Raw genomic sequence first — 27,455 nt, forward strand, 5'->3', positions numbered from 1 at the left:
GGGTCTCCAAACCGCTGAACCACCCAGGCTGCCCCAAGATTTCACTCTTTTTGATGGTTGAGTAATATCATTGTGTATACTTACAATGTCTTCTTTATCCATTCATCAGTTGATGGACATTTAAAGCTGTTTTTAAAAAGAAAGATTTCCTCTACAGCCAAATGTCCATCAACTGATGAATAAACAAAATGTGATATATACATATAATGAATATTACTTAGCAATTAAAAGAGACAAAATATTGATATATGCAACAACCTGGGTAAACCTGAAAAACATTATGCTAAGAGAAGGGCACCTGGCTGGCTCAGTTGGTAGAGCATCGGACTCTTGATCTCAAGGTCATGAGTTCAAGCTCCATGTTGGGCATAGAGATTACTTAAACACATACCATTATGCTAAGAGAGAAAAGCCAGCCACAAAAGATCACATGTTGCATGGTTCCCTCCCATGAAACAGCCACAAAAGGCAAATCTATATAGAGGTAGAAAGCAGATTAAGGGTTGCCTGGGGCTGAGGGTAGGAACAAGAAGGACTGTTTGGCATAGAGATCTTTTTGGAGTAATGGAAATGTTCTAAAATTGTATTGTAGCAATAGTTTCACAACTCTGTAAACTTACCAAAAATCATTAACTTGTACATTTAAAGTATTATTTTATGGTCTTTAAAGTATAATCTCAATAAAGCAGTTTTATAAAAAAAGATTTATTCTAAAAAAATTTTGAAGAGGCAAATAACCCAATTTTTCAAATGGGCAAAATATATGAATAGGCAATGTACAGAAGGGAAAATACGAATGAGCCAAGAACACAAAAAGATGTTCAACTCACTAGTTGTAATTCCAGAAAATTCTCCTTATCTCAAAAAGAAACTCCATCCCGGAGGATCCCTGGGTGGCTCAGTGGTTTAGCGCCTGCCTTCGGCCCAGGGCGCGATCCTGGAGTCCTGGGATTGAGTCCCGCATCGGGCTCCCAGCATGGAGCCTGCTTCTCTCTCCTCCTGTGTCTCTGCCTCTCTCTCTCTCTCTCTCTATGTCTATCATAAATAAATAAATAAATCTTTAAAAAGAAACTCCATCCCTATTAACAGCCTTTCTTTTTTTTTTAAGATTTTATTTATTTATTCATGAGAGACACAGAGAGAGAGAGAGAGAGAGAGAGAGAGAGGCAGAGACACAGGCAGAGGGAGAAGCAGGCTCCATGCAGGGAGCCCGACGCGGGACTCAATCCCAGGACTCCAGGATCGCGCCCTGGGCCGAAGGCAGGTGCTAAACTGCTAAGCCACCCAGGGACCCCCAACAGCCTTTCTAATTCCCTATTTCCAGGCCCTAGCAACCTATAATCTACTTTTTGTCTATGAATTTGCCTATTCTGAATATTCCATGTAAATGGAATCATACAATGTGTGGTTTTTAAAAAAAAAAAAATGTGTGGTTTTTTGTTTCTGGCTTTTTTTTTAATTTAAAAATTGTTATTTTTAAATGTTTGTCCTGTGTTCCGGCATGTGTCCATACTTCATTCCTTTTTATGACTAAAAAATATTCCATTATATGGATGTATCACATTTACTTATCCATTTATCAGTTGATGGACATTTGGGCTGTACCCACATTTTGGCTATTATGAATAATGCTGTGATGAACATCTATCCACAGGTTTGTGTCTGAATATGTTTCCATTTCTCTTGGGTATATACCTAAGAGTGGAATTACTATGTCATAGTAATAATTCCATGTTTAACTTTTTAAGGAACTGCCAAACTATTTTCCAAAGCACATGTACCTTTTTACATGGAATGTAATTTTATTTTATTTTATTTTATTTTTAATCTATTTATGATAGTCACACACAGAGAGAGAGAGAGAGAGAGGCAGAGACACAGGCAGAGGGAGAAGCAGGCTCCATGCACCGGGAGCCCGACGTGGGATTCGATCCCGGGTCTCCAGGATCGTGCCCTGGGCCAAAGGCAGGCGCTAAACCGCTGCGCCACCCAGGGATCCCTTACATGGAATGTAATTTTAAAAGCTGTTTACTAGTGTGGATATTTTTAATAGTAAAATACTATTATAAATTTATTGAACTAAACTTTAAAGAATATTTTCAGGATTCCTGGGTGGCTCAGTGGTTTAGCGCCTGCCTTCAGCCCAGGGTGTGACCCTGGAGACCCAGGATTGAGTCCCAAGTGGGGCTCCCTGCATGGAGCCTGCTTCTCTCACTGCCTGTGTCTCTGCCTCTCTGTGTGTGTCTCTCATGAATAAATAAATAAATAAAAATCTTAAGAAAAAAAAAAAAGAAACTGTCGTAGTGAGAATATATTCACTTATACATGTAATTTTATAAGACAATAAAAATCTGAAATTAAAAAAAAAATTAAAAAAAAGAAGAATATTTTCATCTGGCCCTAACACAATGGATTTCATTTTTTGTCTAAAAATATATGTTTCATATATAGTTATAAGACTATAATCATAGAGAACATACTTTTTTTTTCATTTTCAGTAACATATTTAGGTAGTCATTTGCAAGATTCATTTATTCAGACTTTTAATGATGGCATGATTACTATCAAAAAGATATAAAGTAGATTCAAGGGATCCCTGGGTGGCGCAGCGGTTTGGCGCCTGCCTTTGGCCCAGGGCGCGATCCTGGAGACCCGGGATCGAATCCCACATCGGGCTCCCGGTGCATGGAGCCTGCTTCTCCCTCTGCCTGTGTCTCTGCCTCTCCCTCTCTCTCTCTCTCTCTCTGTGACTATCATAAATAAATAAAAATTTAAAAAAATAAATAAATAAAAAAATAAAGTAGATTCAATACTATCATACAGTTTTGAAAACCTATTGCATTTCAAATGTATCTTCAAAAGACATGCTTTCATCAGTAGTATGTGCCAGTTAGAGAATCTAAGCTGTTTAACATTCAGAGTAAATGATGAAATTGACAGTTTCAAAATGTAACAGTTTTTTTATACTAAGAGCTTATAGTTTCCAGTTTCAAAGTGAAAAAAATATTAATCATTTGGAATTCAAGATTAGTCATTCTAGTTCTTGAAGTACTAATTAAAAAGGCAAAACTATTTTAAAAGACTAAGTATAAATATTAGCTAAAAACATTAGTGACTCAAATTACCAACCTTATATACATCCTCAATACATCTATTAAGTTCTTCTTCTGTCACCAAAATGATCCCTGGCACCATGTCACTCTCTGGAATCTCTAGAGAACAAAAAACAAAATAACCCATACTTAGTACCTCATTGAATAGAACTCAGGACTCAAGAAAGAAAATTTTACTAGAAAGAGAGTTCTCTAAGTAACAGCTAAAATTACAGACTTGACATGGTTACTAATGTACAACATCAAATATAAAATTTCATGAAATCTATGATGCTAATGATTATAAACACTCATTATTATTTTATGTATCACTAAAAAAGAAAAAACAAGTAACCTATGATACATTATGACTTAAAATTTTACTTGTATATTGAAGGATTGAAAAATTGGGGATTGGATTAAGTGAAAACGACAGAGTCAATGGTTATGTTGAGGTGACTGGTAGAAAATAATTTATTAAACTTTTCTCTACAGATGTGTTTAAAAATTTCCCTTTTAAAACTGGGACGCCTCAGCGGCTCAATGGTTGAGCGTCTCTGCCTTTGGCTCAAGTCAAGATCCCAGGGTCCTAGGAATAGACAAGTCAAATCTTTGAAAAAAAAAAAAGTGGTTGTTTTTTTAAGATTTTATTAGTTTATTCATGAGAGACACAGAGAGAGAGGCAGAGACACAGGCAGACGAAGAAGCAGGCTCTGCGCAGGGAGCCCAATGTGGGATCTGATCCAGGACCCCAGCATCAGGACCTGAACTGAAGGCAGACACAACCACTGAGCACTCAGGTACCCCAGAAAAAAAGTTTTAAAATAGGGTGCCAGTCTGGCTCAATCTGTGGAGCATCAGACTCTTTATCTCAGGATTCTGAGTTTGAGCCCCATATCGGGTGTACAGATTACTTAAAAATAAAATCTTGGGGATCCCTGGGTGGCTCAGTGGTTTAGCGCCTGCCTTTGGCCCAGGACATGATCCTGAAGTCCTGGGATCAAGTCCCATGTCAGGCTCCCAGGATGGAGCCTGCTTCTCCCTCTGCCTGTGTCTCTGCCCCCATCTCTCTCTTTCTATGCCTATCATGAATAGAGGTAAAATCTTTTAAAAAAATAAGAACAAATAAAAAATAATTATAAATAAATAAATAAATAAATAAATAAATAAATAAATAAATAAATAAATAAATAAAACCTTAGGGCAGCCCAGGTGACTTGGTGGTTTGGTGCTACCTTCAGCCCAGGGCCTGATCCTGGAGACCTGGGATTGAGTCCCACGTCAGGCTCCCTGCAGGGAGCCTGCTTCTCCTTCTGCCTGTCTCTGCCTCTCTCGCTCTGTGTCCCTCATGAATAAATAAATAAAATCTTTTAAATAAATAAATAAATAAAATCTTTTTTTAAATGCCCTTTTTAAAAACGATTTTATTTATTCATGAGAGACACACAGAGAGAGGCAGAGACACAGGCAGAGGGGGAAGCAGGCTCCCTGCATGGAGCCTGATGTGGGACCCGATCCTGGGACTCCAGGATCACGCCCTGGGCCGAAGGCAGGTGCTAAACCCTGAGCCACCCAGGGATCCCCTTAAAAAAATTCTTAATAGAGTTTTTAAGAAAATATTAAAAGAGGGGAAGTGGATCAGGGAAAAAGTGGAATAGGTGATAATAGGTGATGGGGATTAAAGAACATTTATTATGATGAGCACTGAATAAAACATAGAATTGTTAAATCACTATATTGGACATCCCAAACTAATATAACACTGTATGCTAACTAAACTGGAATGAAGATTAAAACACTTAACAAAAAATAAATAAATAAATAAAAATAAAAAATAAATAAAAAAAATAAAAATAAAACACTTAATAAAAAAAAGTATTAAGAGAGTTCTTTTTTTTTAATCTTTTTATTTTTTTTATTTTTTTTAAATTTTTATTTATTTATGATAGTTACAGAGAGAGAGAGAGAGGCAGAGACACAGGCAGAGGGAGAAGCAGGCTCCATGCACCGGGAGCCCGACGTGGGATTCAATCCCGGGTCTCCAGGATCACGCCCTGGGCCAAAGGCAGGCGCCAAACCGCTGCGCCACTCAGGGATCCCAAAACAAGGATTTCTTAAAACTTCACAAGGGAGTCCAACTCTTCTAAAACACTTCAGCACTATTACTGATATCCATATTTTGCCACAATATATTATCCTCTGTGCCACCAAGAGTGCAGGTGATGTGATATTTCTTAAGAGTTCACCACTCTAGGGATCCCTGGGTGGTGCAGCGGTTTGGCGCCTGCCTTTGGCCCAGGGCACGATCCTGGAGACCCGGGATCGAATCCCACGTCGGGCTCCCGGTGCATGGAGCCTGCTTCTCCCTCTGCCTGTGTCTCTGCCTCTCTCTCTCTCTCTCACTGCGTGCCTATCATAAATAAAAAACAAAAAACAAAAAACAAACAAACAAAAAAAAAAGAGTTCACCACTCTACTATTTTTTTTTTATTGGTGTTCAATTTACTAACATACAGAATAACACCCAGTGCCCGTCACCCATTCACTCCCACCCCCCGCCCTCCTCCCCTTCTACCACCCCTAGTTCGTTTCCCAGAGTTAGCAGTCTTTACGTTCTGTCTCCCTTTCTGATATTTCCCACACATTTCTTCTCCCTTCCCTTATTTTCCCTTTCACTATTATTTATATTCCCCAAATGAATGAGAACATATAATGTTTGTCCTTCTCCGACTGACTTACTTCACTCAGCATAATACCCTCCAGTTCCATCCACGTTGAAGCAAATGGTGGGTATTTGTCATTTCTAATGGCTGAGTAATATTCCATTGTATACATAAACCACATCTTCTTTATCCACTCATCTTTCGTTGGACACCGAGGCTCCTTCCACAGTTTGGCTATAGTGGCCATTGCTGCTAGAAACATCGGGGTGCAGGTGTCCCGGCGTTTCATTGCATTTGTATCTTTGGGGTAAATCCCCAACAGTGCAATTGCTGGGTCGTAGGGCAGGTATATTTTTAACTGTTTGAGGAACCTCCACACAGTTTTCCAGAGTGGCTGCACCAGTTCACATTCCCACCAACAGTGTAGGAGGGTTCCCTTTTCTCCGCATCCTCTCCAACATTTGTTGTTTCCTGCCTTGTTAATTTGCCCCATTCTCACTGGTGTGAGGTGGTATCTCATTGTAGTTTTGATTTGTATTTCCCTGATGGCAAGTGATGCAGAGCATTTTCTCATATGCATGTTGGCCATGTCTATGTCTTCCTCTGTGAGATTTCTGTTCATGTCTTTTGCCCATTTCATGATTGGATTGTTTGTTTCTTTGGTGTTGAGTTTAATAAGTTCTTTATAGATCTTGGAAACTAGCCCTTTATCTGATATGTCATTTGCAAATATCTTCTCCCATTCTGTAGGTTGTCTTTGAGTTTTGTTGACTGTCTCCTTTGCTGTGCAAAAGCTTCTTATCTTGATGAAGTCCCAATAGTTCATTTTTGCTTTTGTTTCTTTTGCCTTTGTGGATGTATCTTGCAAGAAGTTACTATGGCCGAGTTCAAAAAGGGTGTTGCCTGTGTTCTTCTCTAGGATTTTGATGGAATCTTGTCTCACATTTAGATCTTTCATCCATTTTGAGTTTATCTTTGTGTATGTCACCACTCTACTATTGTCTTCATGGTTTTTTTTTCTAAGTTGCTGATGTCCATTCTACAAGTTTTTTTTTTTTTAAGATTTTTTATATATTTATTCATGAGAGACACAGAGAGAGAGAGAGAGAGAGAGAGAAGAGAGAGAGGCAGAGACACAGGCAGAGGGAGAAACAGGCTCCATGCAGGGAGCCCAACTGGGACTCGATCTCAGGTCTCCAGGATCACGCCCTGGGCTGAAGGCAGTGCTAAACTGCTAAGTCACCCGGCAGCCCCATTCTACAAGTTTTAATGCTCATTTGCAGGCACAGACAATGCCATGATTGCTGCCTGGGAAACAACAATAATTGTGAGATGCATCTTGATATCAGAGTTGTTAAAATGTGAAAAATATTTCCAAAATTAAAGTTTTTTATGTGAAAAGCATGTGTACCTTAGAATTGATAAAATATGATAATTCATCATTATTGTCACATAGTCTTAAAAATGTGATACAATATGAAAAATGAAGTGAGAAAGCCTATCTTTTTGGATTGTTTTTCCAGTGGCAATGATGGGCTATCTATCTAAAACCAGTCCGACTATTAGATAGTCCTTTTTTGTTATCCATAGATTATCAATGCAAAACATGCAGTTGGTGTTATAAATATAACCTAACACATGAAGAAAGGCCTGGCAAACAGATGTCCAATAAATATTCCTAAAATGAATGAACAAGGTCCAGGATGAAAATAATTGATCAACAAATGGACTGAATCTAGGCCTCCCAAGAATAGTGCTTTTAGACCAGGGCTCAAACTTGAACACTCATTTGAATTACCCAGAAGGGTCTATTAAACACAGATTGTTGGGACCCACACCAGCACTTATGATTTAGTAGGTCTGGGGAGAACCCATTTATATTTCTAATAAATAATAATAAAGTTGTATTCTTTTTTTAAAAATATATGCAAAGCTGCTACAATCCTTTTTTTTTTCTTTTTTTTAAGATTTTTTAAATTTATTTACTCATGAGAGACACACACAGAGAGAGAGAGGCAGGCAGAGACACAGGCAGAGGGAGAAGCAGGCTCCATGCAGGGAACCCGACATAGGACTCGATCCTGGGTCTCCAGGATCAGGCCCTGGACTGAAGGTGGCGCTAAACCGCTGAGCTACCCAGGCTCCCCTAAAGTTGTATTTCTGATAAATTCCCAAGGTGATGCCGATGCTGCTGGCCCTAGGACCACACTATAAGAACCACTGCCGCAGACTAGAACACCTCATCAGTTACAGACAAGAGAATAAATAAATTAGTAATGAGGTATTAGTCTTAGTACATGAAATTAGATATATAAGAATCTTAGGCCCTAATACTGAAGTCCAACAGAAAGAATACTTCAAGGGGCTCAACTGGCTCAGTCAACAGAGCATGAGACTTTTGATCTTGGGGTTGTGAATTCAAGTCCCAGGTTAGGTGCAAAAATTACTTAAAAATAAAAATCTTTAGGGGTGTCTGGGTGGCTCAATCAGTTAAGTGTCTGCCTTCGGCTCAGGTCATGACATCAAGCCCCATGGCAGGCTCCCTGCTCAGCTAAGGAGCCTGTCTCTCCCTCTCCCTCCTGCTCATGTTCTTTCTCTCTCTCAAACAAATAAATAAATATATAAAATCTTTTAAATAAATAAAATTTACCTTGGGGTGGTGAGGTAGAGAGCCTCATGCTCAGGGGGTAGACTGTACTTAATTTTTTTTTATCTTAAAAAAATAGGAGCGGGGGGTGGGGCGGGGTGCGATCCCTGGGTGGCTCAGCGGTTTGGCGCCTGCCTTTGGCCCAGGGCGCAATCCTGGAGTCCCGGGATCGAGTCCTGCATCAGGCTCCTGGCATGGAGCCTGCTTCTCCCTCTGCCTGTGCCTCTGCCTCTCTCTCTCTCTCCCTCTCTCTGTGTGTCTACCATGAATAAATAAATAAAATCTTTAAAAAAAAAAAATAGGAGGGGTGATGAGGTAAGGAGAAAGAAAAACTCTTTTTTTCTTTTTCTTTTTTTAAAATTTTATTTATTCATTCTGAGAGACACACAGAGAGAGAGAGGCAGAGACACAGGCAGAAGGAGAAGCAGGCTCCATGTAGGGAGCCCGACACGGGACTCAATCCCGAGTCTCCAGGATCACACCCCGGGCCAAAGGCAGGCGCCAAACCACTGAGCCACCCAGGCTGCCCAAGAAAAGCTCCTCTTTATAAAAGCTCCCCTAATCTGATGGAGACTAAGAAAAAATATTGTCATCCTATGTAGTATTGCTGCTGAAATGTTTCATCTGTATCTAATCATGAGGAAACAATTAGACATACAAATTACAGAACATTTTATAATCAAGGCTCTTCAAAAATATCATGAGGACAGATGCCATCCATCCTCAATGTGGCCTGGGTACCCGGCCTGAACCCCACCATGGAGTGCTGCTAAGGCTGGGAGAACAAGGACCTGAACCAGGACAGAGAGGACCGGCAGCTGCTGCTGGACCTAGTGGCCTGGCCCCCCTTTCGAAGCCCTCACTGGAGCTAAGCCCAACTACCACAGCCTGCTTACACAGATAAGCAGGCCCTGCTCTCCCCCCATCCTTGCTCAGACAGCCAGCAACATCACTGACTTGTCTGCTGTGGATTCCCGGGGCGTGGAGCAGCACAAGTACATGGATCTGGCAAGGCAGTACAGCATGCTCCTGCTTGGTTGCGCTGAACAACAGCCTGACCCGCTGAAAGAAGCTGCTGCTGCCATCAACTCTCACCAGGCAGCTCCACCAAGTGCAGGCTAGAGAGCCCATCCCCTTCTCCGACTCACAGCAGGTCTCCAGGACAATTGCTTACGCCTATAGTGTACTTTCTCAGATCTGAGTGGATATAAGAGGCACAGTGTGGGGGGATGCACAGTTTGGGATTCATGTAGAAGAAGGATCCTGGAATAACTCTTCTCTCTTCACCCTGACTCTACTCTGCCTCTCCTATCCCTCAGCCTCACACTGTGGCTCATAGTACCCTAACCTGCTACTCATCACAGAAAAGAGTATAGAGGAGAAGAGTGAGGCTCGAAGCCTCAGCAAACAAGGATAGCACAAGGAAGGGCAGAACCATTTGGGACTGGCCTTCAAAGCCCTCTCCAAGATAGGGGGTCAAAAGATTGGGCCTAGTAGGTCTTCAGTCACTGGGAAGGTGGAGGTAGCACTGTGAAGGTGATCCTTTTGAAGCCTATGGAGTCCCCTTCCCACCCTTTCTCTTGGCCTCACTCCTGTCCCCCTGTCCCTGTCTTAGCACTCACATGCATCTCACTAGGGTTTGTGACTGCAGTCTGGATGAGCTTCTATTCAAATGAATTGAGTCTGTATTTCTAGCATCCTGGGTTTTTACACGTTTGGAGTTTTGGAGTTTTGTTTTGGCTTGTCACCCTCAATAAAGAAAGTGTATTCATCTGGAAAAAAAAATGTCATTGTGAAAAACAAAAGACTAGGGTGTGGGACCCAGGAAATATAACAAAAATCCCCTACCCCTGGACAAGCAGAGCAGGACTAACTCCATTTTGTGCTGCACCGGCCACCTCCTGTATCACCCCCACATGACCTGCTTATTGCTTAAGGCGCTGCCCCACCCTAGTCAAGCTGATGGGCACACCCTAATCAGAAATCGGCTCATAACAATGTAATCCCCGCCCTGTGCCCACCAAAGTGCGTGCCAATTCTGACCAAAGTAATAGGCCAGTTCAAATGGATACTATAGGGTAAAATGTAATTCAATCAGCCACCTGCGTGCAGACGGACATGACTGTGCAACTTTCTGCGTATGTTACAATCCCATTGGCCAATGGCCCCTATAAAGCTGCTACTCCTCTTAGTCTCGGGGTCCAAGTCCCTGCTCCGCTGTGTCAGGTATACTTGGATCCAAGCTCGAGCTTGTAAATAAACCCTCGTGTGTTTGCATCGGTGTCGGCTCCTTGGTGGTTTCTCGGATTTGCAATCTTGGGCACAACACAGGGAACTACTCTACATTAATGCAAACTAAAAAGATAAAGCCAGTAAGTGAAATGCATGATTCTTGGCTGGATTCTTGATTTTAAAAAACAGCTACAGGGATGCCTGGGTAGCTAAGTTGGTTAAGTGCCTGCCTTAGGTTCATGTCATGATTCCAGTGTCCTGGGATCAAGCCCCACATTGGACTCCTGGCTCAGTGGAATCTGTTTCTCCCTCTGTTCCTCGCCCTGCTCGTGATCTCTCTCTCTTTCAAATAAATAAAACAAATCTAAATAAATAAGTATAATAAAAAATATTACAGAGAAAATTCTTGAAAAAATTTGAGAAATTTGAATCAAGTGTGCACATTATTTTTTTAACTTTATGTATTTTTAAGTAATCTCTATGCTCAACATGGGACTCAAACTCATGACCCCAGGATCAAGAGTTGCATGCTTTTCCAGCTAAGCCAGTCAGGCACCCTGAATCAAGTCTGTATATTAGATGATGCCTACAGCTAAGTCTCAAGTGCTTCAGAAAAATGTACACCTATAAAAAGAGAAAGATAAAGTGAATATGGCCAAAATGGTCAATCCGGGTAAGGTGTATAAAAGTGGTTTAATGTACTCTCCCTGGAACTTCTGTGAGGTGGATTTTTCAAAATAAAAAGTTGGGGGCAAAAGACAGCAAAACTAAAATCACTGCAATGCTACAGACTTACATCATTTAAATCTGAGACACTGAAGAAGATGCTTGAGAAGGATACCCAATCACCAGACTTCCTTCTTTACCTGCTGTATTTAAACATCGATGGAGAGGAGTTAGCAGTGGCTGAAGCAAATACTTTGAAGCCAATTGTGGGCGTTCTCTTGACATCGTTATAAAAGTAGTGGTGGCAACTCTTTGAAACTGTCGTACTGTCAATTTATCTTGAAAGTGAAATAAATCTAGAATCTACAAGGAAAAGTACATGAGGTAAATACAAGACTGTGCAAGGAACAGTGCATTAACTAGAGAAAGGACTAAAGTCTTTAGATTAAAAAATATATATTAAAAAAATTTTTTTAATTAAAAAATAAAAAATAAAAAACTTACTGCAATAATACTGATCCAACAGAATTTTTTTTTAATTTAACAACCCAGTATCAGAGGGTGTATGAATCAAGCTATGCTCTTATCAAATAATGCTATCAAATTTATAAAATACATGTTCATTGGAGAAAATTTGCAAAATAAAGTTTTAAGAAGAAAAATCATCCCAAAGCACTACAACATTTTTGATATACTTTTTCCAGTATATTTCCATATAATTTTTTTGAGACCACACTTAATATTCATTTTTACATACTGCTGAAATCTGCTCAGATTGTTATAAATTCCTCAAAAATATTATACCTAAGCTGTATGTAAGAACTTATTAAATTATTCCCTAATATCCAGACATTCAGTTTTCTCTCAAAATTTTGCTATTATGTACAACTAAAACTAATATAACACAGTATGTTAACTACACTAGAATTAAAATTAAAAACCTAGGGCAGCCCTGGTGGCGCAGCGGTTTAGCGCCGCCTGCAGCCAAGGGCATGATCCTGGAGACCCTGGATCGAGTCCCACATCTGGCTCTCTGTGTGGAGCCTGCTTCTCCCTCTGCCTGTGTCTCTGCCTCTCTCTCTCTCTGCATCTCTATGAATAAATAAATAAAATCTTTTAAAAAATTAAATTAAATTAAAAACCTAAAAAAAAAGGGCAGCCTGGGTGGCTCAGTAGTTTAGTGCCGCCTTCAGCTCAGGTTGTGATCCTGGGGTCCCAGGTTCAAGTCCTGCGTCAGGCTCCCTGTATGGAGCCTGCTTCTCCCTCTGCCTGTGTCTCTGTCTCTCTTTCTCTGTCTCTCATGAATAATTAAATAAAATCTTAAAAAAAAAACAAACCCTAAATAAAAGAATTTTTTGCTATTATAAATAGTGCCACCAAATGAAATATCTGAATCAAGGCATATAAATATATTTAGGGCCTAAAGAACCCTGGGCAGCCCCAGTGGTGCAGCGGTTTAGCACCGCCTACAGCCCAGGGCGTGATCCTGGAGACCCCGGATCGAGTCCCACCTCAGGCTCCCTACATGGAGCCTGCTTCTCCCTCTGCCTGTGTCTCTGACTCACTCTCTCTCTCTCTCTCTATGTCTCTATGAATAAATAAATAAAATATTAAAAAAAAATAAAATAAAGAACCTGTCATGCCTGAACTATCCCACAAAGGAGTCTATTTTATTCTCAAAGATAAATATAGTTCTCCAGTGCCTGTGACTGGTTCACCAAAGTATAAGCAACCAACAGAGAAGTGCATTTGTTCCTGACTTAAAAGTGACTCTTGCATTTTTCTGCAAACAGAAGTATCTTCTGTCCAAAACTATGTGACCTTTGACACTGCTCCAGAGAGACTAAAACATGTGACTTGATTTAATCAATTTGTTAAGAAGCAAAACTATAGCTATTAGATTCAGAAAATATGTACTCATCATCGCAAATGCCAACTTTGTCCTGTAGAACGATTTATGTGTAGTATTTTCAACATAACGTCTTTGCATTGTGATATTTTATTTCCATGCATGCCTATCCATGAGAACTCTGATGATAAGCATAACAACTGAATGACCTTCTTTGGACTCTACTCCAAAGGGTGTGTCTTACATCTAAATGCCTGGGGAATACTGGTTAAGAAAACTCCTTCCGTATTTTCCATGTATTACATTAGCAAAAAAAAAGAAAAGTCTTGTAACACATGGTGTAAGCAAAGGTATGGGAAAATAAATAAATAATATGAATAATATCAATCAAAAATTTAAATGCACACAACCTTTAAATGGATCATTTCAATTCTAAGAATTTTTCCTATGGTAATACTTGCACGTGTAAAAACTTGCATGGAGATTGGAGTGCCAGGGAGGCTCAGTCAGTTAAGCATCCGACTGTGGACTTCAGCTCAGGTCATGATCACAGGATCATAGGACTGAGCCTCATGTGGGGCTCCACGCTCAGCATGGAGTCTGCTTGAAAGATACTCTCCCTCTCCCTCACCCCCTGCTTGTGTGTTCTCTCTAATAAACAAATAAAATCTTTTTTTTTTAATTTTTATTTATTTATGATAGGCACACAGTGAGAGAGAGAGAGGCAGAGACACAGGCAGAGAGAGAAGCAGGCTCCATGCACCGGGAGCCTGACATGGGATTCGATCCCGGATCTCCAGGATCACGCCCTGGGCCAAAGGCAGGCGCTAAACCGCTGCGCCACCCAGGGATCCCAAAATCTTTTTTTTTAAAAAAGGATTCTCTCTCTCTCCCTCTGCCTCAACCCTACTCTCTCCTTCTCTTAAAAAAATAAAAATTGGGCAGCCGGGTGGCTCAGCGGTTTAGTCCCGCCTTCAGCCCAGGGCGTGATCCTGGAGACCTGGTATGGAGTCCCACATAGGGCTCCCTGCATGGAGCCTGCTTCTCCCTCTGCCTGTGTCTCTGCCTCTTTCTCTCTCTGTGTCTCTCGTGAATAAATAAATAGAATCTTTAAATAAATAAATAAATAAATAAATAAATAAATAAATAAATAAATAAATAAATATTTATAGACATTAACTGCAGCATGATTTGTAGTAGCAAAAGAATGGAAACAACTTATGCCCATTAACAGAAAGCTAGTTAAATAAATTATGGTAGATTAATATGGTGAAATACTACATAGCTATGAAAAGAATGAGGTAACTATATGAAATGATTCTAGATGAAATGATCTCCAAGATACACTGTTAAGTTAAAGAAGCAAAATGAAAAACAGTGTGTGTATACATTATTACTTGGATAAAAATTGGAATATATATACAGATACATATATAATTGGATACACATTAATATACAGAATATTGCCAGACAATAAATAAGAAATTAGTAACAGTGACTACTTTTTTTTTTAATTTTTATTTATTTATGATAGTCACACACAGAGAGAGAGAGAGAGAGGCAGAGACACAGGCAGAGGGAGAAGCAGGCTCCATGCACTGGGAGCCCGACATGGGATTCGATCTCGGGTCTCCAGGATCGCGCCCCGGGCCAGGGCCAAAGGCAGGCGCCAAACCGCTGCACCACCCAGGGATCCCAACAGTGACTACTTCTGAGGGACTAGAAACCAAATGAGATGAAGATTTATTTTTCTGTTTACTCTTCTGTGCTTTTTAAGTTGAATACCATGTTAATTTACCTTGTTTACTTAATACCTGCTTTTTTTTAACTAATTAAAAACACACAGAAAAGATAATGAACAAGATGAAATTTTAGTTTCTTATTCCAGCTCTTAAGAGCAAGCTGGGGGGGCAGCCCAGGTAGCTCATGGGCAGCCTGGGTGGCTCAGCAGTTTAGCGCCACCTTCAGCCCAGGGCCTGATCCTGGAGTCCCTGGATTGAGCCACATTGGGCTGCCCGTATGGAGCCTGCTTCTCTCTCTGCCTGTGTCTCTACCTCCCTCTGTCTCTCATGAATAAATAAATAAAATTTAAAAAAAAAAAGGGATCCCTGGGTGGTGCAGCGGTTTAGCGCCTGCCTTTGGCCCAGGGCGCGATCCCGGAGACCCGGGGTCGAGTCCCACGTCGGGCTCCCGGTGCATGGAGCCTGCTTCTCCTTCTGCCTGTGTCTCTGCCTCTCTCTCTCTCTCTCTCTCCCTGTGACTATCATAAATAAATAAAAATTAAAAAAAAAATAAATGAATAAATAAAAGATTAAAAAAGAGCAAGCTGGGCTACTCATTTGACAATAGGGAGGCATTCTTAAACATAACAATTAGGTGGGTCTCTTCCATAGGTGTTTATTCACTTATTAACAAGGCCTGTCACCAAACAGAAAAACCTATTATATTGCTTTTACCTCCACCTTAGAGAAGCATTAGAGTCTCCTTTCTGTGAATAAGCAGATAATCCTCACACAGTGAGAAGAAACACAAGTGTTTACCTGGGGGCAGATATCCCTGTAGTAATCCTCTGGTGAAAGAGACTGCTGGGGACAAGAGGCCAAAATCTTTGCAATCAAGTCACACTTCTTCCAATCAGCAGCCGCTGCCTCAGCGTCACTACCGCCAGCGGCCCCAGCTGTCAGTGATGGACAGAGAGGTCAAAAACTCCTACTAGTTCCCCCATACAGTCCTTAAAATTTCTGCAAAAGTGTTCTTCTCTACTAAAAATTGGTTTTTTCTTTAATAAGATAATCTACCCCTTGGCACTTTCCATGTTGGTTTCTGGAAGTTCAGAGGAAAAAAGAGCACTTATTCATTGTAATGTTATTATTGACAGAGGTTGAATACTAGCTGCTTCTCAGTGTCTATTACTTTTATTATTATTATTGTTGTTATTATTATTATTATGTCTCTTTATATTCATCATGTCATTTAAACTGCCTTAAACCAAAGCTATACAGTAACAGGTATCAGATTTACCTTACTTCTTTAAATCACTGGAAAACTGGACAAACTTTATAAACAATAGTTTTTAGACACTGGACAAGTAGCCCAGGACAATGACCTCTGAGACAAAAAAAAGCAAACAAGGTGAACTCCATGAATGCCCTAGCCTACTGCTTAGAGAGAGCTTGGAGGCCACAACACATCAAAGGGGAACCCAAACAAAGCCTGGCATCTTGTTCAGTTAAAGAAACATGGTTCAGGGCAGCCCAGGTGGCTCAGCGGTTTAGCGCCTGCCTTCAGCCCAGGGCCTAATCCTGGAGTCCCAGGATCGAGTCCCACATCGGGCTCCCTACATGGAGCCTGCTTCTCCCTCTTCCTGGGTCTCTGCCTCTCTCTGTCTCTGTGTCTCATGAATAAATAAATAAAATCTTTAAAAAAAAAAAAAAGAAACATGGTTCAGAGTTCAGGGAGGTTAAGGCAACTAGAATTTTCAGAGTAAAATACCAGAAAAGAGGTATGTAAAGAGAGAGCTCCAGAGATCTGCAGAGGTGTCCTCATTCAAATCTTTAGTATAGTATATAACCTGTGTATATGTGCAAATAAACAAACAAAAAACCCACAAAACAAACAAACAAACAAAAACAAGGCTGAGGCAAGAACCACCAGAAAGAAGTAGGGGAAAAAGTCCCTAAAGTTCACAAGGGCTGGAAACAGGTTGTGTTCCCACTAGCTTGCATGGAAAGGCCTCCTAATATATACACAGGGCATTAAGTAAAATCTCAGAATGCTATTGGCTTAGAAGTGGGGCCAAATTACCTCAGATTAAAGGTTACTCTAGGGACGCCTGGCTCAGCAGGGAGTCTGCTTCTCCCTTTCTCTTTGCCCCTCCCCTCCACTTGTGCTCTCTCTCTCTCTCTCTCTCTCTTTAAAAAAAAAAAAAATCTGTAATGAAAAATACACTGGATGGGATTAACAGCAGATTAAACACTGCAGAAGAAAAAAATCAATAAACCTGAACACATAGCAAAAGAAATCACCCAAAATGAAACACAGAAAGACTGAGAAACAAAACAAAACCAAACAAAAAAACACAGAGCATCAGTAACTTATAGGACAACATTAAGCATAATATTAGGTGTAATTCAAATTCCAAAAAGAGAGAAGAGGGGTACCTCGCTGGCTCAGTGGGTAGAGCATTCAACTCTTGATCTCAGGCATTGTGAGTTCAAGCCCCACATTGGGGCTCAAATTTTTTTTAAAAACAGTTTTAGAGAGAAGAGAGGATAGAAAAAATTTTGAAGACAATGTCTAAACAATTTCCAAATATGATAAAAACTATAAAACTCAGCTCTAACAAGCTCAAGAAATGTTAAGCAGAGAAAAAGAAGAATATCACCCACACCAAGGAATATCATAATCAACTTCTAAAAACCAGTGACAAGGAGAAAATGCTTAAAAGTAACCAGAAAAAGAAAGATCTATCACATGTAGGGGAACAAAGACAAAAATGACGGCAAAAATATTTTTGAAAAGCAAGGTGAGGGGTCCCTGGGTAGCTCAGCGGTTTGGTGCCTGCCTTCGGCCCACGGCGTGATCCTGGCTTCCCGGGATTGAGTCCCACATCGGGCTCCCTGCGTGGAGCCTGCTTCTCCCTCTGCCCATGTCTCTGCCCCTCTCTCTCTTTCTGTGTCTCTCATGAATAAATAAATAAAATATATTAAAAAAAAGGAAGGTAAAATAAAGACTTTTTCAGATAAACAAAAGCTAAAGGAATTCACAGCCAGCAGACCTGTACTATAAGAAATGCTGAAGTTCTTCAGGCAGAAGGAAATTTGAATTAAAATTTGGATTTACACAAAGAAATGAAGAACACCAGAAATGGCAAATGTGTGAGTAAATATAAATTGCCTCAAATCAGTTTTGAGAAGAAACAAGATTTAAATAGATAACAAAAAAATATATACATGCATAAGTAGAGGGGGAAAAAGCTCATAGCAAAAAATAGGGCTCTAAGCGTCTTACAGCAGCTCTCTAATTTGCATGACCTTGGATGAACTCTAACTTTTCTTCAGAAAAAGATTTGCAAGGACCTATTTGCATGTAGCAACTTCTCTCAAGTAACTGATAATTTTTCATTTTATTAGCCCTAGAAGCAAAGGCCAGCAGAACTAGGGAGGAAACATCAGAGTCACTTTAGACCAAATCTATCAACCATGTTGACTTCACATTTGTCTGATAGGACCAAGGTACATTTACCACACTAGAAATGGAAAATCAAGATTGATTCTTGTCTCTCCTCTTCCCTCCCCACATATCCAGCCCTTCATTAAGTTCTGGCAACGCTAGCTCTTTAAAAAAAAAAAAAAAAAAAAAAGTTTACTTAGTTAAGAGAAAGAGAGAGAGAGAGCATGCTCAAGCAGGGGGAAGAGCAGAGGGAGAGGGAGAAAGAACCTGAAGCAGACTCCACACTGAGCACAGAACTGGACGCAGGGCCCAATCCCATGACCCTGAGATCATAACCAGAGCTGAAATCAAGAGTGGGATGCCTAACCAACTGAGCCATCCAGGTGTCCCCGGAATGCTACCTCTTAAAAACCTCTTGCAAGTCATTCCTTTTTCTCCATTTCTACGGCCACTGCACTGATCCAAGCCACTGAGACCTCTCAGTTGACTGCTTAACTGATCTCCCTGCCTCTGCTCTTACCCAACCCATTCTTCACAATACATCCAGATAGGTATTTCTAAAATGTAGGTTTTGGGACAGCGATTGAGTGGCTGCCTTCAGCCCAGAGCGTGATCCTGGGGTCCCAGGATCAAGTCCCACATCAGGCTCCCTGCATGGAGCCTGCTTCTCTCTCTGCCTGTGTCTCTGTCTCTCCCTCTATGTATCTCTCATGATTAAATAAATTTTTAAAATCTTTAAAAATAAATAAATAAAATGTAGATTTGATCCAACTTCTCTCCTTCTTAAAACCTTCCATGGTTTCTCATTACCCTCAGAATAAAGTTCAAAATCTTGAACACCACACTCTGCCATCACTGCTTTACCCACACTGAAACTTCTTCAAAAACACTATGCTTTTTCTATGTCTGTTCCTTCATACATGCTATTCTCTTTGCGACTGAGCGTCTGCCTCAGCGATTGAGCGTCTGCCTTCAGCCCAGAGCGTGATCCTGGGGTCCCAGGATCAAGTCCCACATCAGGCTCCCTGCATGGAGCCTGCTTCTCTCTCTGCCTGTGTCTCTGTCTCTCCCTCTATGTATCTCTCATGATTAAATAAATTTTTAAAATCTTTAAAAATAAATAAATAAAATGTAGATTTGATCCAACTTCTCTCCTTCTTAAAACCTTCCATGGTTTCTCATTACCCTCAGAATAAAGTTCAAAATCTTGAACACCACACTCTGCCATCACTGCTTTACCCACACTGAAACTTCTTCAAAAACACTATGCTTTCTCTATGTCTGTTCCTTCATACATGCTATTCTCTTTGCCTATGTGTTAGTCTTCTCTCACTGTCAGCTAAAAAAGTCCTACTCAGCCTTCAGGGCCCAGTATAAATATCATTTCCATCAAGAAGCACTAAGTGTGTGGTAATTTGTTACAGCAGCAATAGGAAATGAATGTGCATGGGATATGGGAGATAAGGGACTAAACACAGAAGAAAGGCAAAGGAATCACCAGGATAAAAGTGAAGGGAGATCCCAGGAGGTTTGCTGTCCAAGAGATAACTAGTCCAGATTAGAGAAGACTCAGACAGAGATGTCTCCAAGAAGACCAAAGCAATAGAATATTGGGTGTATTTGAAAGGAGACTTAAACTGTGAGAGAATCTGAGAAGAGATTAGTGAGAGGTACATAAAAAACCTAGCAAACAAGTGGTTATTAACTGCAAGAAGTACAAAAGTTATGTAAAAAGAAAAGTAGTCATGGCATACTATACAACCCAGCTGTAAATAATAATTATACTGTTAGAAGAACATGAACACTGACTATTAACCTAACCAAAATTAGGACATGACTATTTAGGAGATGGAGTATGTCTGAGGGGAGTGGTGATAGAGTTCTAAAAGAGAGCAAAATCCTCTTCCACATGTGGTGAGAAGATGATAAATGCTGCCTAAAATGAAAAAAATTTTAAAGGTTCTGTAAATGCCTTAGAGGTAAATACCAGAAGAAACCTGCTAAAAGAGGTCAAAGTGCTTGCTTCTGGGTAAGGGAGATGGACTGGAATGGGGCCAAGGACTATTTTTCTCCGTAAGCCTTATACACCAATTTGACTCTTTATGCACAAGAATAATTTTGTTGAAAAAAATTTAAAAATGTAAATTAAAAATGACTACCATGCTTAGCATGATAATCAACATTTTTCTATTCCTGTGGACTTAGAGAATATAATTGAGGAAATGAATCCACAATTTCATTCTGAAGTGTGCATCTCTAAGGTCTCTCCAGCTTCAGAGAAGTGTTTTGTATATTAAGTCCTGAAGTGAAGTACTCCTAGTGCCCTGGCACAAAGCCCTTTCCCCTGGGGAATTTCACACTTTCTTGAGGTTTTTTTTTCTTAATATTTGTATTTATTTATTCATTAGAGGCACACAGAGAGAGAGAGAGAGAGAGAGAGGCAGAGACACAGGCAGAGGGAGAAGCAGGCTCCATGCAGGGAGCCTGATGTGGGACTCAATCCCGGGTCTCCAGGATCACACCCTGGGCTGAAGGCAGTGCTAAACCGCTGAGCTACTAGGGCTGCCCTTTCTTGAGAGTTTTACTTAAACGTTCTGGGCAATGTTCTCCTCTGATATTATAAGTTATTTGAAACAGCCAAGAATATTATTCAACAACATAAGCAGATTATTTTAGAAAAATCGTCTGTTTTAGAAAAATGGCAAGAAAATTAGTTTCTGTAAAAGAAGCTCATTAAGGTTTAATCTCCAAATTGAACCTCCTCAATCTCCACAAAGGCAGAGATAATTCACAATCAGGTTTTACAGTCAAGTGCTAAAGACCAATAATTCACCCTGCATCAGAGGAAACTGGATACCAAAGTAACAGAAACATTTTATTTCTTACCACCTGCTCCTTCCAAAATGCCCCGGACTACTGCCTGAACACCACTGGGTCTCATCAACCTTTCAGAGAGCAGCTGTCCACATAGACGCCGAAGCCAGGCAGGGGCCCGACACCTAACTTGTGTCTTCTCATCCATGCAGGACTAAAAAAGGAAGTAAAAGGTATGAATTCAGTGTCAGTAAAATAGATAGGATATGTAGAAATCATTAAAATATAGAAATATATACTGAGTCATACTGACAAGTAACAGTATGATAAACAGACTTCAGAAGAGCAGCATTTGGGGGTACCCAGGTGGCTCAGTTGGTTAAGCGGCTGCCATTGGCTCAGATCACGATCCCAGGGTCCTGGGATCAAGCCCTGTATCGGGCTCCTTGCTGGATGAGCAGCCTGCTTCTCCCTCTCCAATGCTCATGCTCTCCTGCTCTCTCCCTCTCTCAAATAAATAAATAAAATCTTTTTTAAAAATTAAAAAAAAGAACAGCATTTTTTTCCACAAAGAAACTTCCTTTAGTATCACCTATGAGAAAGTAGAAATACCATGAAACTTCAAGTGAAATATCAAGTGAAATTTCAAACCCAGAAATAGCCAAACACATAGGTGAATGAAATATAGATTTTAGAAACACAAAGTTAATGTAACCAATCTCTGAATGCAGCCCTTCCAATCAAATCTAGCTTCCATATAAGAGTCCTATGAAAGTTATTCATCACTAAGAGTACAATTTGTGACAGTAAGAGGGCAGCTGTTCCTTGCCTCCATGGTCTCAGCTACTCTGACTCCTTGTGGCACAGCAGTTTAAAAAAATACTTAAATTTCTTCAAGTGTTCCTTTCTGAGAGCTCTGTGGAACCACCATGAATAAAACAGAGACCTGGGGTCTCTGTTTGGGATCTAGACCTGAACTATGTTGCTGTCAATCATGATACATAACTACGTGAACATAATAATTAGTGACAGGGATGCCTGGGTGGCTCAGCGGTTGAGCATCTGCCTTCACCCCAAGGCATGATCCTGGGGTCCCGGGATCGAGTTCCGCATTGGGCTCCCTGCATGGAGCCTGCTTCTCTCTCTGACTATGTCTCTGCCTCTCTCTCTCTCTATATATATATGTCTCTCATGGATAAATAAATAAAATCTTTAAAAATAAATAAAAATTTAAAAATAAAATAAATAAAAATTAGTGACAGAAACATTTAATCCTAACTAGGCCCTCTTTCATTTAAGGAAGACTAATAATCACCACTTATGGAAGGGGTTATGATTTGCCAGCACTGTGATAAATAACTCCCAAATGATCTCAAAATGGACTTGCAAGGAGCTACTATCCTATCATTAAGGAAACTGAGAGATAGAAAGGTTTACTAATCCACATAACTGCACACTGGGGTTGAATCCTAATATGTTGATGTCCAGAGCCTCTGCTTTTTACCATGTTCTTATAATACATTTGATTTAATCTGGCAAACTGTGGAGTCATCCAGAAAAGCAGTGTGAGGCCAGGGGAGCCCAGTGGGAGGCTACAGTAATATTCTAGGGATGAGATGAAAATGACTTCATCTACAAGGTATCTTTATACCCAATTTCAGCTGGTCCTTGTTCCTGACCTACCACTAATGCCTCTGGCCCCTCACTCTTTACTCTATACCCATAACTAAACATAGATATTTAAGCAGATAGGTAACTCCATCATTAAATTAAAACATTTCAGATAAATCATTATTTTTAAGGAAAAAAGGAACTATCTTACACCTAGCAGAATATATACTCTTATGTTTTTCAAACAAAGGAGATAAAATAGTCCCAACAATAGCCCTAATGTTAAGTTCTTGATTATATAGACTCCATTCAAAGAATAAAATGTCCAAGTACTTCTGCCAGAAGAATGTATCATCAAACAATCAAATTTTAGTGTGTATATATATATATATATATATATATATAGCTCTGGTTTCAGAATGAATAAAATATATTTTAAATGAAATTGCCATATTCCAGTTAAATTTTTTAAATAAGCAAAAATTTTAAATAAATAAATAAAACGGCCATATTCTTGGGGAAAGTCATCATCATTCCATTAATAGAAAAATCCTTAAAAATTATCCTAATGCATAATTCTGATCACTTGTGATTTTTTGCTATTAAATAAGAATAAAGGGCAGCCCGGGTGGCTCAGCGGTTTAGCACCACCTTCAGCCTCAGGCCTGATCCTGGAGACCCGGGGTCGAGTCCCACGTCAGGCTCCCTGCATGGAGCCTGCTTCTCCCTCTGCCTGTGTCTCTGCCTCTCTCTTCCTATGTCTCTGATGAATAAATAAAATCTAAATAAATAAATAAATAAATAAATATAAATAAATAAATAAATAAAGTTGTGTATCTAACAACAACAACAGAAATTATCCTGACAGTCAGGGTACCTGGCTGGCTCACTGGTAGAGCATTTGACTTTTGATCTTGGGGGTGTAGTTTCTAGCCCCACACTGGATGTCGAGACTACTTAAAAATAAAATCTTTATAAAAAAAATTATCCCAAGGACCATTGTAACTGTTTTACAAATATCATTTAGTGATCTAAAGGATGAAATAAGGGATCCCTGGGTGGCGCAGCGGTTTGGCGCCTGCCTTTGGCCCAGGGCGCGATCCTGGAGACCTGGGATCGAATCCCACGTCGGGCTCCCAGTGCATGGAGCCTGCTTCTCCCTCTGCCTATGTCTCTGCCTCTCTCTCTCTCTCTCTCTCTCTCTGTGTGTGACTATCATAAATAAATAAAAATTTTTAAAAAAATAAAATAAAATAAATAAAGGATGAAATAAGACTCAACTAGATTATCACATTTCCCAGGAGAAGACAACATTCTGCACATGATCATTAATGATTCACCCACAAGAGTCCTCAGGCCTAAATACCTGGGGTGGTCCTCCCTGGAGAATGAGTAATTCTCGGACTGCTAACGGTTGATATGCTTGATCCAAGATGTCTCTCAAGGCCTCCCTAGATAGGGTTCTTTCCTCTTCTGTTAAAACCTAAAAGAAACATGTATTGGCTTTAGCAGGCAATAGAAGGTAATGTTTACAATACTGTATAAAAACACTTATGAGAGGACAGGAGGGCAGGCTTCTTTCTCTTTCTGGCTCCCTTCCACATGGAGGAAGTAATAATACTAAAATGCTCCTAGCCCCTTCTCCATCCCTTTGCTCACTCTGGGCAGGAGATCACATAGGCACTTACCTTATTGGTGAGTTTGGAATATACTTACTTATTGGTGAGTGTTGACATGTACAACTCAGCTCCTTTTATGTCTTGGGAGTAAGTGCACATTCTGCTCTGCTCTTCCTTGCCATGGACTTTACAGAGGCCTATCCCCTGCCATGGCGGAGCAGAAGGTGCTGCGGTTTCCCCATACTCCTTACAACTGGATGAGCAGTAAGGGTGTCTAACTCTGGAATGCACTGTTAAAAAGCCCAGCTGTCTCCATCAATTAAGTCATATACTTGACTTTGCACTTAGGAGTAATAGAAGTGACATTCCGAGTTCTCATCTCACTTTACTGGGTTAGCTTTTAATTCATTCAGAAGTTGGGCAGCAAAGAGGGGTGCTATTTGTTGAGTTCCCCTGAGCCTCACCAGTACTGTCCCCCTTTGGTTACTCAGTAAAGCAGTTAGGGTCATGCCCATTACCATTTAGCAACATGAAGCATAGGCACTGCTAAGAGCTCCTAACACTGGGGCTTTGCTCAGCTTCAAAACATACACCCGCTGTGTTTCCCCTTTTGGCAACTTCTCTTATCTCCCTCCTTGGTCCTTTCTGTGTGCTTCCCTTTTCTCCTTCCTTCTAGATACTCTGGGGCACTGTTTAAGTCATAGTAACAAGACCTGTCAATCCAGAACCCCTATCTGAGAGATGTGGTGGCAGTAGGCACTGATAGAAATGTACAGACTCATACCCTGTAGTGAAGAGCACAGTGCACTGCTCCCCGAAACATGAAGCCATGGAGGGAGCTCATAATTTCATGTTACTGCTCAGATGATAGCAACTTTTATTTATTTATTTTTTAAAGATTTTATTTATTTATTTACGAGAGACAGAGAGAGAGAGAGGCAGAGACACAGGCAGAGGGAGAAACAGGCTCTATGCAGGGAGCCCGACACGGGACTGGATCCCAGGTCTCCAGGATCATGCCCTGGGCCGAAGGCGGCGCTAAACTGCTGAACCATCTGGACTGCCTGATAGCAACTTTTAGACAACTATTTGTGAACATATGCAAGAGAGAGAACAGAAAAGGAAACAAACAGAGAAGACTAGTTTGGAGGGTGACAAAGAAATGAGGTGGGTAGGCATTATGAATCTGGCTCCAGGGGTTAAGGATTTTCCCTGCATCTGAGCCACACTGACCTTTGATAAATTCATATCTCAACAGCTTCCTCTGGCTAGGCTCCTACACTGATGCTGGTGGTCTTCTCATGGGAGGGGCACTGGTCCCTGCTATGTTCTACTTAAGAGTCTTGTCTACTCGGTTAATGTCTAATGCTTCTGTAACCTCCACGGCACCTTTACAATCCAGGTACTCAAATCCTTACCATGTCAGCAAAAAAACAGGCGCATACCCCAACAGCTAATAATAACAAGGAACACTGATTGAATTATGCAGTGTACTCAGTGCTTTACATTCTTCATTTCATTTAATCTTCCCAAGACCTTAATGAAGGAGAGATGAATAGTTTAATACTAATATTAGTAGTAATTACTTTTTGATAAGCACTACTGGGGATTGGGCTAGGTACTTTACCCACATTATCCTTAATCCTCACAACCACTTTCCAAGGCAGGTATCATTATACACATTTTATTAAAAAAGAAACAGAGGCAAAAGGAAAAAAAAAAAGAAAGAAAGAAACAGAGACTTAAAGACATAGCCTGCAACAGTTGTCAGAAAATAAAAAGAAACAGGGCAGCCCGGGTGGCTCAGTGGTTTAGCGCCGCCTTCAGTCCAGGGCATGATTCTGGAGACCCAGGATCAAGTCCCACATCGGATGGAGCCTGCTTCTCCCTCTGCCTGTGTCTCTGCCTCTCTCTCTGTCTCTGTCTCTCATGAATAAATAAAATCTCTAAAAAAAAAAATCTTCAAAAATATAAATAAATAAATAAATAAATAAATAAATAAATAAATAAATAAATAAATAAATAAAAAAAGAAACAGGTGAAACAGAGTCTCTAGGTATGCTAAGGACTAGCATCTAATAAATGAAACTCCAGCCTTCTAAAAAGATTCATTTATCCACTGCATATGTTTTGGCATTCAACAGGAATTCTAGGTCTTTCCAACAGCCCCTTTCCAAAAAACTAAGAGTTGTCTTTTATAAACACACACAAATATACACACATTCACACAGACACGTGCACATTCAGCATGTGTTTACCTCTTCCTCAGGTTTTTGTGACCTTCCCTTGTTTGGGCAGAATCCGAGCTGGCACAGACCGGCAGCAACATCCCCAAAATGGCGGCTGAAAATCAAGCTCCCCAGAGATGTGTGATGTGCAACATTTAGAAGAAGCTTGCAGCTGGTGTACAGTCTCCGGGCTGCATGAGGAGGAGCATCAAGACATACCACATCCTGAACAACGGCCCCAAACTCAGTTCTGCATCTCAAAGGGACTCCAACTCCGGGCATGAGATAGGGGCAGACACCCAAGGTGACTACAAACTGCAAGGCTGACTGGACAGTCTTCTGCTGTGAGATACTAAGTGTATCTGGGCTCAGGGCAGGAGCAGCTTCTGGAGTCCTCGGGTTGGGTTTACCCGGATTGAAACTGGCTGCAAGGTGGATCATGGTTTCCTTCAAGCACAATAGCAACAATAAGGTTTGAGAGGTAAAATTCCAGGTGACATCCACAGAGTTTTGAGGCCTTTCTGCCTTATTAGCCATTTCATCCCTTAGGAGTTTCAGTTTTTCCCAGTGAGGATCCTTCAGCAATTTGTCCTCCAAAGCAGACAGGTTAGAGTTTAAAGTAGCCAACAGGACATCATGTTTTGTGATGAGTAGTGAACCGGAATCCGATCCTTTTGAAGGAAAAAAAAAAAAAAAGATTACATACATGGGAAACAAACTACTTTTCTCTATGTGGAATGCCTTGGCCACTCCAGCTCATTCTCTAGGACCCGGCCCAGATGTCACTGCCCCTGGAAAGCCTCCCCCCAGTTGCACCACCCGAGCCTAAGCAGAATTCGAGACCATGCTTTCTATCTTCCCAA

General features: G+C 40.6%; 1 protein-coding gene and 1 pseudogene across 4 annotated transcripts in view; one reads left to right on the top strand and one right to left on the bottom strand.

Annotated features, from left to right (window-relative positions):
• Window positions 1–27,455, bottom strand: part of TANGO6 (transport and golgi organization 6 homolog) — a 200,886-nt gene that overhangs the window by 162,582 nt on the left and 10,849 nt on the right. For all 4 annotated transcript variants that reach the window (XM_038538490.1, XM_038538492.1, XM_038538493.1 and 1 more), the window contains 6 exons: window positions 26,623–27,263; window positions 24,112–24,228; window positions 21,207–21,348; window positions 15,689–15,825; window positions 11,500–11,662; window positions 3,130–3,212 (listed from right to left, as the gene is read on the bottom strand). In XM_038538490.1, coding sequence (XP_038394418.1) covers window positions 3,130–3,212; window positions 11,500–11,662; window positions 15,689–15,825; window positions 21,207–21,348; window positions 24,112–24,228; window positions 26,623–27,263 — 1,283 coding nt within the window. The remainder of the gene's footprint in view (window positions 1–3,129; window positions 3,213–11,499; window positions 11,663–15,688; window positions 15,826–21,206; window positions 21,349–24,111; window positions 24,229–26,622; window positions 27,264–27,455) is intronic.
• On the top strand, window positions 9,160–9,740 carry LOC102153562 (annotated as a pseudogene).

This window comes from Canis lupus, chromosome 5 (genome assembly GCF_011100685.1).
Source record: "Canis lupus familiaris isolate Mischka breed German Shepherd chromosome 5, alternate assembly UU_Cfam_GSD_1.0, whole genome shotgun sequence".
NCBI lineage: Eukaryota > Metazoa > Chordata > Mammalia > Carnivora > Canidae > Canis > Canis lupus.